This window comes from Asterias rubens, chromosome 7, assembly GCF_902459465.1.
Source record: "Asterias rubens chromosome 7, eAstRub1.3, whole genome shotgun sequence".
Taxonomy (NCBI): domain Eukaryota; kingdom Metazoa; phylum Echinodermata; class Asteroidea; order Forcipulatida; family Asteriidae; genus Asterias; species Asterias rubens.
In genome coordinates this window covers 4,157,747-4,174,699 of record NC_047068.1, presented here as the reverse complement: position 1 = coordinate 4,174,699, position 16,953 = coordinate 4,157,747, and the positions used below count along the sequence as shown (strand labels likewise).

Genomic DNA, 16,953 nt, shown 5'->3' with positions numbered 1-16,953 from the left:
CTTCATTTGTTGCAATATGGAGGTATAACTTAACCTCCCACAAATGACGTGGTCATTTTGACGCGCCGCCGTTAAAGGCAATGGTGCAGCTAATTATTTTTTTCAAAGCCATGATTTTTAGCTCTAATGTATCGATCGATACTTGGGAAACATTCAGATGTATCAAACTATCAAAATTACAATAAATTAATGGCAAACAAGTAAACAAAATTATTCAATTTGTCGCTCAATCAAGTTGTTTAAACATTAAATTATTTTCTGAGTGTTGGTGCGAGAAGTTCAAGACATTTTCAAATGTTTTAATTTGTTATATTAGTTTATCCCTTTTTGAACCTCTTTATATATAAGATGTTTGTTGTTTTATTTATCAAAGCATGTATTTTAATCTATTATGCCTATATTTATCTTTATTGAATCTAAATTAAATATACTACGCAGAATGATGCACGTGCAAACTAAGAAATAGAGTGCCTTTGAAAAATTGACGGAGTTTTGGGAACTTTTTTCTGTTTTGTTTTGCGACATTGCATTTTTGCCATCGTTGCTTGTTGTTGTTGTTGTTGTTGTTGTTGTTGAGGAGGAAGATCGATGCTTTATTGTTCTGCACCGAAGAAGAAGGAAATAAACAAAGAACATTTGGGACCCATTCAGTGAAAATGAGTCAGAATGTCGCACTATGTATTATTATGAACAGTTTAATGTGGAAAATAGAGAAACCTTTAGAACACTTACTTATAGGCAATAAAGATGTGAATGCAACATTTTTGTGATCATACTTAATTTGTATCCTTTTGCGCGAAATGGTAGTTTAAAACATCACTTTACTTGTAATTAAATTTTCACAAATAATGATGTATTGGCTAATTTCAAACGGGAGTAACTCAGCAACGCAATACACCCCAAAACTTAGACAAAGTCACATATTATACCAAATAACTGCTGCTGGTGGTTTCTTTCCAGCCATGCATCCAACTCAATTCTTGAAATTGTCAACATCTGACTCATCATTTCACAGAGCGGGTCAAATTTAGCCATTGCATCAAAATTAAATAACATAAACAAATTAACTATTCAAAGAGAAAAAAATCGTTTTACACCGGGGTAAAGCTAGAAGATTCATCTGAAGAAATATTCATTTGTTAAAACATAAAATATTTATTAGAAACAAGAAAGGTGGTAGTTTGTGGTGGACTGGAATTCGATAATTTTGCCGGACGTTAAGACTTTCAACTTAAGGATACGAGCTGGGTAAAAAACGGTGCAATTCATTGGCTGCAAGTTTGCTCTAAATGGTTGCCTCCAAAAATCCACGTGAACAAAGTGACTCACTCCTTCCCTAATCGATTTAGTATCGCATGCCCCCCCCCCCCTCGGTCACGCGGAAATGAAGTCGATAAGCTGTGGTGAATGAGAATAAAGGAGGGGTGTGACAGGGAATTCTACCAGTAAATTTCCATCGAAAAAAACAAATGCCCTCTTCCATTCTTCATTATTTAGGGAGAATATTTACTAGACAAAATTTACTTCTTTATTTTCATTTTATTTACCTTAGGCTAATTATTGGTTGTTTATGAGTTTACAGCTTTTATACAAAGCTCACCCCCCCCCCCCATGTGTGTTCGGGTGTGTAGAGAGAGCTTACAAAATAATCATCATCAACTACGCGCTCGCCAGTACATTTCCAACTGTGTGTTATACGCAAAAAATGGTCGCACGGTACAAAATCCAGCTCTGTGTGTGTTACGTGTGTTGAATAATATAGTGCATGTCATATTATGCGGGTGTGTTTGTCGTTGTTGGTTTTTACTTACTCTCAAAATATAGTCTAAAAGGAGGCTTGGATTGTATATTTCTGTGCACTTATATCGACAAGAAAGGGAGCACATTTTGAAGGGAAAATGTCACGATCTGGTGCAGAAATAGACAGTTGTGATCAGACACAACTTCAGAGAGTACAAAACGGTAAGTACAATTTATCCTACATGTAGTCCTAGAACTACTTCGGTTTCTCAGAGAGTAGAAAACGGCAGGTACATTGGTATACACATAATGAATGTTTATGAGTGCAATGGTGCGAATATGTTCATGAGTTGAAAGATGGAATGTTCTATTCAACGAGGCGGAGCCGAGTTGAATGGAACATTCCAGCTTTCAACGAATGAACATATTCGCACCATTGCACGAATGAAAAACATTCATTATTTGTTTTATATAACATCCAAGTAGAACTTTGTAATTTTGATTGAAAGAAACAACTTTCAAAACAAACAATTTCAACTGTAGAAGCCGAATGCTAGTAATTTTACTATGCCATCTTTGCAGTAACACCTGCTGCGTTACCAAAGACACGCGCACGCAGTGATGTTTTTACTCAGCTTTTTCGTTCCATCCGAAAAGTACCATTGCACGCTGGCAGCGTGCCAGCGTGCAATTGTACTTTTCGGATGGAACGAAAAAGCACGGCGAGTGACTCAGCGTGCAATGGTACTTTTATTTGCTATCACGTGACGGACAATCCTCCAATCAAATGGCAAGGATCTGCTTGGGTGTTATATAATACATATTATTTACAGTTTAAAATGATTTCGGTGCATATGACTCTTGTGCATATATTTAACGGTTGACTTGTGCTCAAATGTTCTGTTAAAGTGCATTTTAAAAGTGTTGTCGTGAGTTGTCGTGAGTTGTCGGTATTTAGTGCGACCGTACCGCTGGGATGGCCGACACACAGTCACAAGGGTTTTTAGCAATCATTGCTGCATTGTATCTTGTGATTGGTATTTGGTTTAGATGACATGGGTCATGGGATGGGAGCGGATGGAAACTGTGCTGATTGACAGTTGACACTGATACTTAGTGATAGTGATTAGACTTATATAACACTGCAGGGTATGGTCCAGTGGGAATATGGTAATTATGTATGCATGCTTTTGTAATTGTATATTGATTAGTGTGACTTTGAGTGGTTTCTTGATCTATGAGCATACACAGGCTAGAGCAAGCTGAATATAAATCCTGCACTTACATAGGAGTTGGAGTGGACACTAAAAACAAGGAATCAGAATTTCATGATAGATCCTCAATAGATCTGCAGCTACTGTCTGACTGTCTGTGTAAATGAGATCATAGACTTAGAAATATTAAAATTTGAAATTAATTGAAAAAAATGATTGTAAAACTTGTAATCTGTTGTTTAAAATCATACTCCAGAAAAATCTTTGTGACCGGGCGCGGGTGCGTGTGTGCCTTTCTGATGGCAGGATTATTTAATATATAAATATAAAAATATGTAAATTTATTTATGTTTAGAATTCACATTTAAAAATTCACAAATCTGCCTTGTATGTTGTTTATTTTGACATTAAATTGAGCAATCATTTAGTTCACACAATTTGTAAAGTTTGTAATGCGCGCTTCTCATACTTAGCCCTGCTACTATCACTCGCATTATAAAAGAGCAACTTCTTACATAATTATAAATTAAACTTGTATATTTTTGACCCTGATCCTTGCTCTGTGACACTAACAGTAACACTATTATATTAGTAAGCCTAAGTGATAGTCTGAAACTGTCATCTGAAAATATCTGAATGAAATTGATCTGGTCTCCTTCGGCATAGAAAGCGTTATTTATATCAATGTACAAAACTAAATGAAATCAAGTGTTATGCCATGTTGGAAGTTGGCAATTACGTGAGAAACGTGACTACATGTTTTCATGTGTATGCATCGGAATGAACTATACAGAAACATACGTGTATTTACTGTTTTAAACACATCTCTTTAAAAAACCAAAAGCTGGAGGAATTCAAAAGATTTAGGACTAAAGCCAGGCACCATGATATCTTGAACATGTATGTAACTTGTAAGGGTTAACCCTGGTATTTCTGGTTCACTTGCAATCATGTAGCAAACGCCTTTGTTATATACACACCTCCCTCAGGCTTGCGAGATACAGTGAAGTTGACTTATGAGGCAAGCTTGGTTTTTGCTACTAGAAATTTGTAAATTAGTAACACCAACTAAAACCAATAACATGGATCCAAACCAAAGTCCAAACACGGTGGTTACATAAGGGTGGTTTATAGATTGATTAGTTCTCCTGTATACATGTAGGTAATTGTAATCATTCATAAAAATAACCGGATCTAATTTAAATATGGCGAGCAAAAATGGTGTTTGTGGTTACGGTTAGGAAAAGCTATTCGCCATTAATCAGATATTTGAATTATTCACCCAGGCCTACTACGTATACCATCGGTTTTCAGGCAATCTTTTGAACACATTCGGAAATCAAAAGTTACACAGGATCTGTCTCAGATCCTAGGCCAGCAGTGATTGTAGCATGGGGTCAGTAAGCTACACAAGAACGGACAAGTCCGATGAAGTGTTTTTTGAATGAAAGTTGAATAAAAAATATCTCACTGAGACTGAGACTGAAACTAAATGAGGATTCACCCACACCTCTGACAAAGGTGCGATTGCTGAGGGGTACATGTACATGTACAATCATTGAGTTGCTAGATTTCATCATTACTATGACTGATTTCTCAAGGGAACACACTAAGGGCACAACAAATTGGCAATTACACAAATTTCTTAAGTAGCGCTGTCACACCCGAGGGCACTTCAAAGTGCTTATTACTTTTTAATACTACAAAGATTGCGAAGCTACAATGTATGTTTGAAATAATTATAATATATTCTGGCTGTTTGACGTGTACAGTGGACAGCAGTCCTACTAGGCCCCTACTATTTTTGTATCCACAATTGCACAGGAGTAACATGTTTTTCCCCCACGCATGCAGTAACACTAGTCACTTCCCTATACATATGAATTTACCGGCATGTAATTTCATCCTTGAGAGGGCAAGCCCGTTTCCATTTTGCCTTGGGCACTTGCACACAGTTTGTGGCAAATCTTAAAGTCAAATTGGATTTTGTAGGGTAGGGGGCACCAAGGCCAACACCAGTGATACAAAAGACCCTCACTCGGCCACCACGAAACTAGTGTCAGCATATTTGTGTGAGTAACACAACAGTCTTGAAGATGTACATGTATTGAACTCAATCTGCCCACCTATTCAGAACAGTGTAGAGGGTGGTCAGTGTAGAGCGACTGTTGTTATTGGTTCAGTTGTTTAGGCACAGTGTTGTTGAATGTGTACATAGCAACTATACCACTGTGCTATCACTACATATGTGTACACATAATTATGTAGGACTGTGAACCCAAAATAAAATACATTCCTAGGTTTAACAATAGGTGACTTTTGAGACACTGGTGGCAACAGACATACAGTCTTGTGTTGCGGCTCTGAGGTTGATTGAAAAAAAGGGAGACCAAACCTTAGTTGGAGTGCAAGTCTTTTGTGTAATGGAACTTTTGTTGGCCTGACCTGAGCATTGCTTCAATGTGAGACGGAAACAAAATTGCGCTTGTTTCAGCCTGATAGGTCTAGACCGTGTAAGTTTTGGGATGTGAGATGGCCAGTTACTGATCAAGGTCAACTTACATTGTCATGGTTGATGTTTTTTTCGATTGGCATAATACATTAATGTACACGTAATAGATCCACACCTTTCACTCAGCTACTCAGGAAATGATATGATCCATCAATTTTGCATTTTAGGTCTGAGGTACATCGGCAAAATAAATAATGCAACTAACTTGACTGAACATTGTGCAGACTGGCAATTGAGAACAAATAATAATTTGTGTGTAGCGACTCATGAACTTGGTGTGTATGCTGTGTCCATGTAATATAAGGAAAACTGCTCACCGATTGATAAATACATTCTTCTGGCCAGCAAACTAATCAATTTGTGAACAGCAACTGAATGTATACATTTGTACACTGTATACTAGCACATAAAAAATGTACTGGGAAATTATTCACTAAAACTGTCATTAAATATCTGGTGCGTATTTATAATACTTTATTAAATTACCCGGCCGGACAATTTAAATACTGGTTGCAGGCCGTGCAGCAATCTTTTCCTCCTGAATACCCGCAAGCCCTACTTACATTTGATTAGGACACATCAAGTTTCATTGGTCTGTTAAATATCATACAAGTACGTAGGCCCTATTGGATAAATTCTGTTGCTGTGATCAGGGACCAATTTCACTGAGTGACTTCAGCACAAAATGTGGCTGAGCATGTATGTTTACCATGATATAAGTTAAAGTTATCAGCCAAAATACCATGTCAGATGTACCTTTTGAGACTGGTATCCCGCTGTATTTTGCTTAGCAGAAACTATTTTTAAGCATAATTTTATTTTATATGCTTTTAAAAGCAGCTCAGCATGAAAATGGGCTTAGAACTGACACATAGTTGTTGTACAGTGTAGTCTGTCATGGTGTATTATCAATGAACTGGATGCGTTTGGTAAAATGTCAACTTGACCAGTACTGTATGTATTCTCACTTGGTGTATCCCAAAATATGCATTATAAAAGATTAAACCTGTCAAAAATGTGGGCTCAAATGGTCGTCGAATTTGCAAGAAATTAATGAAAGAAAAAACACCCTTGTTGTATTACTTTGTGTGCTTTCAGTATGCAAAATAAAAGGCTTATAACAGCTGAAGTCTTGTATTGTTTGAGTAAAATTGTTTATCTTTCTCAAAAACAACGTTACTTCAGAGGGAGTGGTTCTCATAATGTTTTACATGTATCCATTGCCCATTCTCAAGTAAGTTTTTTATGCTAACAATTATTTTAGGAAGAAATTGCAGTACTTTTGACTGGTGTTTGCCTTACAGCTAATGGCGTAACTAGAGTGAGAGGGCAGGGGTGTGGAAGCCATGAGGCCTCCCCCAAAACTCTTTGGTTTGAACCCATGCCCCTCCCATTAAGATCCTGAAAATGTTCAATTATGGTTATAAGAGATGTTAAATTTTCATCGGGGATTAAGCATATTAATTTTTGGTTAGTTTGATACCCCCCTAGCAAAATAATGTATTTTCCCCCTGCTTGCACTAAGAGAAAATGTCTAGTTACTCCATTTATGCTAGGTTAGTGACTAAATAGGTTTTAGACCTGTGCTTTAAGACTTAAGATTTAAGACTTGGACATGTTTTCTGACCACAGATTTAAAAAAACACATTGCTTGCTTTAATCACCAGCTACCCATGCCATTATAATCAAATCACAACTGAATGGGATTTAATCTTTGAGAGGGCAAGTCCGTTTACTTTTTTGCAAAGGGAAGTCTAAAGCCCGGTTCATACTTCATGCGAATGTGAAGCGAATTTCAAGTGAATTTGACGCCACAACCATCCTTTCGCAGCGGTATTCGCAAGTGAGTTGAGCAGAGTTGAACTGCTGCAAATTTTCGTTGTGAATTTGTGATGTCAACATTCTTATCGCATACGTGCATTCGCAGGAAGTATGAACCGGGCTTTAATGTGTTTTAAAACACTTGATGGGGCATCAAAGGCCAAGACCAGGGCAACAGACATGACAGAGGCCATGCGCTCTGTGGCCTCAATGTAATTACAGGCTTGTCACAACATACTGTACATCTTCCCTCAACACATAAAAAATTGGTGAATGTTCAGGGGAATGGATAAAGGAATACTGATGACAACAACTCTCTGTATGGTGGAACTATTGATCATAGCATTTGGTGGTGGGGCAAAGCATTCCTTTCTGATCATGTGATTTGATTGTGGGTCCAAACGATCGTCATGAGAATTCAGCTTTATGTAGGTCAAGCTATTGTTGACATTTAACATGTACTCTAATGTAAGTCTAGTACAGTACATGTGTAGTAGGAAGCGTCGGTATTTGACAATGGTGGTTTACACACATACCTACCCGCATCACAAGAATTCAGTTTTAGGTCATGCAAGTTTTGATATTGTAGTAAAAACAAAGGCAATTTCGTTCTGTGAAAAAAAATATGTATTTCCTCTGAAGTGAAGTCATATTTGAGAAAACTATCTGAAAACCTTTAAAAGGGCAATCACAGGTTTTTCACTGTTTTCTCCTTACTCACACTGGAGATCAAGCCAAAATTGTACATGTAATTCATAATGGAAACCACACTACACATTGTTGTCATTTATGAACCTCACATTTATAGGCAAGTACGATCAAGGACCATAGTTTATCTGACTCCCATAGAACACACGCTAGTCAACGATGGTTAATGGACTACTCTGGTCTATGATCTGTGACCAGCCTATTGAGTAAGCATTTTAATAGCACAGTGTAGAGTATCCAGATCTGACTTGAAATTATTGTTACAACCGTACTCAAATAATGAATTTGTTTTGTTTATTTTTCTAATTAATGAACATGGAGTGAGTATACAGTGCTAGCATGCATCAGTGTAAATGGGTAAAAGCAAAATGGATTATTCTTCAACCCCATGATGCAAATTTAACATCTATTGAAGAGTACTGTGTAGTCTACAAAAGAGGGGTTGCACTAAGCGTCGTTGACCGTCATATTTGGTGATAAACAATGGAAAAGTGCACGCATGTCACGCTACGCTAAACTCTCAGCCAAAGATAGCCTTGCCTGCGTGCACATTTCATCAAATATAGCAGTCGATGACACTTGCAATCCATCTATTGTCTGCGGCACACATTATCACTTAAAGGCAGTGGACACTATTGGTAATTTCTCAAAATAATTATTAGCATAAAACCTTACTTGGTCACGAGTAATGGGGAGCTGTTGCTAGTATAAAACATTGTGAGAAACGGCTCCCTATGAAGTAACATAGTTTACGAGAAAGAAAGAAAATTGATTTCGAAACCTCAGAATTAGATTTTGAGGTCTCGATGTCAAGCATCTGAAAGCACACAACTTCATGTGACAAGGGTGTTTTTTCTTTCATTATTATCTCGCAACTCCTAGGACCAATTGAGCTCAAATTTTCACAGGTTTGTTATTTCATGCATTTGTTGAGATACACCAAGTGAGAAGACTGGTCTTTGACAATTACCAATAGTGTCCAGTGTCTTTAAATGTTAATAACTGAATGAGCTGCAAAGCTTAAAGGTGAGACAGCTTAGCAAAGTTCAAAACAAAAGTGGCTTCTGATAGCGCGCATATCCATCACTCGGTGATGCTCAAGGAGCTTTAACATTCGGTATTTTCCTGCAAGGTATGTGGGACTACGTTTATGTTATGAGACCTACTCCTTTTACATAGCACCATGTAGTGGTTTACAGGGTGCTGTGGCGCAGTATGCTGCCAATCATCATTCAGTGATAAAACTGTGAAGCTTGTTGAAGTAAATATTTGTTTTCTTTTCTCTTTAAGAACCCAATCAGGACCTGTCATGTTGCACCTATGTGCTGTGGTTCTTCTCAATAGTAATCATCGGTCTGACGTTCCCGTTTACCATCTGGTTTTGTTTTAAGGTGAGATTTCTACAATTATTAAAGGGAAGGTACATGTTTGGTAATTACTCAAAACAAATATTAACTTAAAAACTGACTTGGTAGCGAGCATTGGAGAGCTGTTGATAGTATAAAACATTGTGAAAAACGGCTCTCTCTGAAGTACATGTAGCATAGATTTTGAGGAAGAGGTAATTTCTCACTAAAATAATAAAAAACTTCTAGCTAGAAGTCTTTTATTCCTATCTGAAAGCACACCAATTCGTCCAACAAGGGTGTTTTTTCTTTCATCATTTTCTCGCAACTTCAATGACCGGTTGAGCCCAAATTTTCGCAGGCTTGTTATTTTATGCATATGATGGGATACACCAAGTGAGAAGACTAGTCTTTGACAATTACCAAATGTTTACCTTCCCTTTAAGGGTAAAATTCTGATTGATCAGTGAATAGGGTGCCCTCATCTACCAATGAATGTTTTGTTGAGTTTGTACCACCCTCTTGAACCCATCCTCTAGCCTTGAAATTTCATATTCATAATATGGGTGATTTCATTTTGCAAAGGGCACAAATCTGAAAATCTATTGGGTGCGTTCGATTAGCTTCCCTGTGTCGACCCCACGGTGCTCACTCGGGTGAGCCCCTGACAAGAGCTAATCGAGGGATTACACTCACCCTCTCGCGGTGACGTCATGCACCTCGGGTCACCCCCAAGTGACCCACTCCACAAGCAGGGCACTGGGGGCTGACCTGGGTGAGCCCCTGGAATGACGTCAAAGCTATTCGAACGTACCGGGGCAGACCGGGGTCGACCCAAGGAAGCTAAACGAACTCACCCATTGGGAACCTTTAAAGCAGGGTCCAATACCAGTTCAACGGCCTTTGCGTTGTTTCAGAACTAATCTTCATCGAATGAGCAGGGCCACAGTTAATAGAGCTACATGTACTGAAGCTCAAACATTAGCTAAGCCAAAAGACAATGAGCCATTTTGAGAATGGTTGACACATTACTAGAGTATTATTTGGTTTAAGTATAGTTTTTCTGTTTGCACCCAAACCACTACACTAGTGTTGACCATACCTCAAACAGGGTTATTCTGTATATCAGAGAAAAGGGTGACCAGCATAAATGTTAACCCATAGTGTTTGCATATGGTTGTCTGCTTATTGGGTTTTTTATGCAGAAACTCATTTGCAGTCATTATTTGCTTTTAAAGGGTATATGTACTTTTTCCTAACAAAATACACAATGTCCACAGATATACATTAAACTTACACAGTTTGAAGATTATGATAGTAGAAAGCTTCCCTTGAAATTTTACTTACTGAGGTGCTGTAGTTTTTGAGAAATGAGTAAAAGTAATAATTTTCGTCTCAGTTTTAGCATGTAAAAACGTATTAACCAGTTATGCTACGGTTTTGGTATAATATCACAACTGGTTAAGGGGATTTTACATGCTAAAATAATTTAGGTCTCATAAGACCAAAACTATTTTGTGACTTGTTTTACTCATGTCTAAAAAACTACACAACCTTAGTTAGTAATATTTGAGGGGAAGCTTTCCACTATTATTATCTTCAAACCCTGTAAGTTTAATGTAAATCTGTGGACATTTTGAAAGCAGCTGTATATATAGGGCCAAGATGGCAATGTCACCATAATTTGGTTGGTCAAACAGTCTCTGTGCTTTTCCTCATCCCATTCTAAAACAATTTTTCATTTTAGTTTCAAGTTCAACAAGCCTTCAGTACCCCCCCCCTCCCCAGGGATTAGATCAGATAATATTACCTCTTAATTACATTTGTTTTACTTTTAACAGACGGTAGCGGAATATGAGCGAGCTATTATCTTTAGAGTGGGCCGCCTCCTTCCCGGGGGTCCCAAGGGACCTGGTTTGTTCTTCATCATTCCGTGTATTGACGACATCAATGTGGTTGATCTGAGGACGCTTTCCTTTGATGTTCCACCTCAGGAGGTAGGCTTTTATGACTATCCCCATTAGATGGACTCCACCTTTAATAATAATTTTAATGATAATAATAACTAGACATGATTGCATTTGTGCACAAATGCCGAGCTGTTTCGCCAACAATTTTTTCAAAAAATTACTCGTCTCAATATGAAAATCTTTTTATATTTCAAGCAGTTATGGCGTATCAAGCCTGTTTTAAAAAAAAGAATTTGGATTATACCATGATCAGTTAGCAATTTATCACTTGAAGGTGCAAACAAAAATTAAAAATCATAACATTGTTCGGGATGACGTCATTTTATAATTGACAGGAACTTCCCATTATCTAACAACCTACCAAGTTTCAACATGATCGCACCAATTCTTCGGGAGTTATACAACTTCAAAAGTGCACCTTTAATGCCACGTCAAGTGGCCCCTTATGGCGTCATTGATCTGAAACTTCACACATATGATGGCTGCCTGATGATCCACATGTGTGTAAATATCAAAGTGATTACACAAAACTTGACCGCACACATCTTCAAAACGTTAATTTTGAACTGTTTTCAACCTGCCACTAGAGGGCGCTGTTTTGTGATAACATCAGAATTTTTTGTTATACTGCCTACTCTTGCCTGACACATCGTGAAAAGCAACTTCATAACTTTTGCCATTTTTGAATTACAAGGCCCTCCGAGTTGACCAGAAGTAGAGGTCATGTGAGGTCATGCACACAAAATAAAATGAAGATCTAATTTGTCCCTACCCAATCCCTCAAACAGAAACCTCTGGCTGTGGCTGATTTGATATAGATTTTCTAATATTTGATATAGAAACCTTTAGGATGAAGTCACTTGACGGTGGACGATGTCATCATGACATTGTTTAAGGATCTTTAATGCACCAATACCTCTCAATGGCTTTTTGTATGAAAAGTACAAATTAAAATTAAAGGTACAAAATATGAAAAAAATCATGTAAGTTCATGTGATAACGTCATCATGACGCCATTTTCCAATTTACAAGAACCAGCCACTATAAAACATCCTACCAAGTTTCAACATCATCGCACCAATACTTCTGGAGTCAATGTCTTCAAAAGGTTCACCTTTAATGCCACATCACGTGACCCCCGATGACGTCATTGATCTGAATTTACCAAATAGCTAATAACCTAATTTATAGTGCATTTTTACAATAACGTCTCAATGCCCTTTACATTAGTGCCCTGGTCATTTTGCCAATAACGTTCCTTTAATCTTTCTCAGCTTCCTGGGGAGTTTACAGCCCTGAGCTGCCGTAGCGCTCCAGTGTCTTTTTCATATACACTACCCTCACAGGTACCCCTGAGACACAAGTGTCATGACCGGGATTCAAACCCACACCGTACTCCCTTGACCACTCGGCCATGACACCTATATTTTTCCGTATTCCACAAGTGCGAGTGTGATCTGGCAGCCTCATTAAATCAATGAGGTTAGGTTATATTTTGCACGCGCAAAGTTTAGAATGTAATTTTTGCACTGATCGTACGCAGAGAGTGACGCATTGACACTCAGAATATGCAGAGTGCAATATAAAAACTGGGAGTAGGTTATCGTCTGATATTCGCACTCTGGTTCGAGCATCTAATTGGAGGGTTAGGGCATACTGGAAGATAGTCGTCAATGTATAAGTGGCGATTTCAACCCAAGTATGTTTATTGATTTTTGCCTTTTGTCACAGATTCTCTCCAAAGACAGTGTGACCGTCACTGTGGATGCAGTGGTCTACTTCCGTGTGTCTGATCCCACCATGGCTATTATCAACGTAGAGAACTACAAGCGATCCACGGAGCTTCTGGCTGCTACCACGCTGCGTAACGTACTTGGAACCAAGACCCTGGCCGAGGTACTGAGCCACCGTGAGGAAATCAGCAACACCCTGCAAAGTCTTCTGGATGATGCAACCGACCCATGGGGAGTCAAGGTGGAACGAGTCGAAATGTAGGAATGAATTTATTCTATAATAATAATATTAATAGTGATAATGGGGGCTTCTTATAGCACCCTATATTCGTCACTCATTGCACTCACGGCACTTCAACATTCATTGGGTGCGTTCGATTAGCTTTCCCGGGTCAACCCTGATCTGCCCCCGGTACGTTCTAATAGCTGTGTCGTCATCCCAGGGGCTCACCCAGGTCAGCCCCAAGTGCCCTTCTTGTGGAACGGGTCACTTGGGGCTGGCATGAGGTGCATGACATCACCACGAGTGATCGTGCGATTAGCTCTTGTCAGGGGCTCACCCGAATGATTGCATCTTGTTCACTATTTATGTAAATGTTATGTTGCTTTTGTTACTATGATCTATATTGCTCTGTATGGACCATGAGCAATTCCTTTTTGCTTGTTTGTGTGCATTATAAATGTTCTGAGTCAGGCTGTACTTAGCATGCATTTTACAGGACTTTATGCCTCATTTTTGTAAAGGCAAGGGCATCGAGGCATTTTCTTTTTGGTACTTCCATGAGGAAGTTGTAAATTTCTGTTGAACATTTCAAGGGGCACCAACTCAATGACCGGGGCCAACTATGACATTTGCCTGTGTTGCCTCTGTAAAGTGTTGGGCCTAATTTTATCTAATCATATTTTTCTTTAATCTCTAATCCTAATTTTAGTGAGTTTGTTTAACACATTTTTATGTAGCAATTCTTTTATTATACATATTTTATATTTATACTTAATTAATTTCTCAGGTAGATAATACTAATGCACATTAGTTAAGTAATAACAAAAAGTAACAAAATATGTAACCCCAAATTGTCTGCCCTTTTCAGAAAATTTAAATGTCTGTCTTTTCTGGTTATTAGAATGAACAATGCTAGCCACTGTTGTGTCCCTTCAATTTGGTTTTAATACTCTGTTGCTTTTCATTACAGTAAGGATGTGCGTTTGCCGAAGCAGATGCAGCGAGCAATGGCCGCTGAGGCTGAAGCCTCCAGGGAGGCCCGAGCTAAGGTAAGCAGCTTAAAAGAAGAAAACATTTCTGCAACTATCTTCATTATTGTAATGCAGAGATAGACTCGGAACACCTTGGGTAATTGTCAAAGACCAGTCATCTCACTTAGTGTATCTCAACATATGCACAAAATAACATCCTGTGGTAATTTTTAACTCAATTGGTCGTTGAAGTTGCGAGATAATAATGAAAGAAACAATACCCTTGTCACACGAAGTTGTGTGCTTCCAGATGCTTGATTTCGAGACCTCGAAATCTAGTTGTTATGTCTCGAAATTGTTCTGACGCCCCTTTACCAACATGATTGTTGGTTGTTTAAAGGCAGTGGACACTATTGGTAATTACTCAATATATGTGTTTGCATAATATCTTAGTGGGTAACAAGCAATGGAGAGCTGTTGATAGTATCAAACGTTGTGAGAAACGGCTCCCTCTGAAATTATGTATATTTCAAGAAAGAAGTAATTTTCCACGAATTTGAGATTTTGATATTGAGGTGTACAAGGGCATTTTTTCTTCCATTATTATCTAGCAACTTTGTCGACCAATTGAGTTCAAATTTTCACAGGTTTGTTATTTTATACATAATGTTGAGATACACCAAATGAGAAGACTGGCCTTTGACAATTACCAATAGTGTCTAGTGTCTTTAAGTGTGCTTCAATATCCAAGAAACGTAACAATAATGGACTTGTATGATTGGCTTCATCTGAATTTCTCTATCTCTCTTCACCAGGTGATCGCCGCTGAGGGAGAGCAGAATGCCTCCCGGGCCCTCAAGGAGGCAGCTGACATCATCGCTGAGTCTCCCAACGCCCTCCAGCTCCGCTACCTTCAAACTCTTAACTCCATCTCGGCTGAGAAGAACTCCACCATCATCTTCCCTCTGCCCATCGACATAATGGCCGGCTTCATGAAGAAATAAAAAATGTAATGCATCGTTTTTTGAACAAAAGCTGGGATATATACAGCATAGATTTATACTGGCGTAAACTGTTTTCGTACAAAACATTTTTGCATGCCAATCGATGCCTTTTACGGTTAACTTATAATTCTTAGTTGAATAATTTTAACAACAATTATTACTACTAAGATTGTACTGGCAAATTTTAATCAGTCAAAGCAATGCACTCAACTTGACCCAATATTACTTTCAGAAAATAACACACAACTCTGAATTGCATTCCTTTATGTAAATATATTGGTAGGGTAATTGTTTAATTCACTATATAAAAAACTAGTAATTATTATTCTGTTTACTCAAGGAAAATCATGTTCTTGAACACTGCATAAAACACTGTGGACGTGTGTACGTCCTTACATTATGTGGAGTTCTTTCTGTCTCAGGTCCACACCTTGTATGTTGCGTTAAAGCCAATGGACCCATTCGGTAAACAGTGTTGTCCAAGGCCCACACTTTGTGTACCACAACTTCTATATCAAAAAACAAACCTGTGAAAATTTAGGCTCAATCGGTCATCGGAGTCGGGAGAAAACAACGGAAAAACCCACCCTTGTTTCCGCGCGTTTCGCCGTGTCATGACATGTGTTTAAAATAAATCCGTAATTCTCGTTAACGAGAATTTATATTGTTTTGCTGTTTTCTCAAAAAGTAAAGCATTTCATGGAATAATATTTCAAGAGAAGTCTTTCACCATTGCCTTTTGTAAACCCTGTAAGTTATTTGTAAATCTGTGAACTTTTTATTTTTTTTCTGAACCGAAAGGGTCCAATGGCTTTAAAACACAGCTCTGTGTTGCTGCACACTCTGTGGACATTCTTTTGTTCTGTGCATGCACTTACACAAAACATATTCTACAACACTATTAAAGGACACTGTGTGGACGTGTGTAAGTCCACAATGTAGTGTTCTAAGTCCCTACATTATGTGGGTTTCTTTCTGTCTCTGGTCCACACCACGTATGTTGCGTTAAAACACAGCTCTGTGTTGCTGCACACTCTGTGGACATTCTTTTGTTCGGTGCATGCACTTACACAAAAACATATCCTACAAAACTACTAAAGGACACTCTGTGGACGTACGTGTGTACGGAAAGTTTCACAGACCAGGGGCCGATTTCACAAAGATCTAAAATTGATCGTAACTGCAAATCAATCGCAGCTGCTTAGTAAAGTGTTATGTCACAATACAAATCACTATGGTGATACTGAAAATTTGTCTTGCGATGAATTTTATTGCTTTGTGAAATCGGCCCCAGGTAGGAAAATTTTCTTCAAAAAAATTGTGAATTACATATAATTATGCAGATAAAGAAACAATGTAAATAGTGATTGTAAGTGTTGGTCTACAGCCGGAAGGGTCATGGCTGTGTGATAAAGCACCAGGCTTGAAATCAAAAGCAAGGCCGGTTATCTCATGGTCACAACCGTACAAGGTTTAAACAGTCATTACTCTTTTTATTCCTATTCATAAATACCCTTTTGGGTTAAAAATGTAAAAAATAATGGTAAAACTGTCATTGAAATTGTCTTGTTTTGTAAACTTTTTCACTTTGAAGTAAAATTGCATGCGACACTCAAGGTTGTGTCGAAATAGATTTTGCATTGAGTACGGCCTTAATGATTGGGTTACATGTTATGAGAGCCAGCATAAGCCTGCTCGTCAACATTCGTTA

General features: G+C 38.2%; 1 protein-coding gene across 1 annotated transcript; it reads left to right on the top strand.

Annotated features, from left to right (window-relative positions):
• Positions 1–1,707: 1,707 nt before the first annotated feature.
• On the top strand, positions 1,708–15,779 carry LOC117292591 (band 7 protein AGAP004871-like). The gene is made up of 6 exons (XM_033774700.1): positions 1,708–1,962; positions 9,286–9,386; positions 11,183–11,338; positions 13,043–13,302; positions 14,238–14,316; positions 15,054–15,779. Exons 1-6 carry the CDS (start codon positions 1,899–1,901, stop codon positions 15,240–15,242), a joined length of 849 nt encoding a protein of 282 aa, XP_033630591.1. The 5' UTR covers positions 1,708–1,898; the 3' UTR covers positions 15,243–15,779.
• The last annotated feature ends 1,174 nt before the right edge of the window (positions 15,780–16,953 follow it).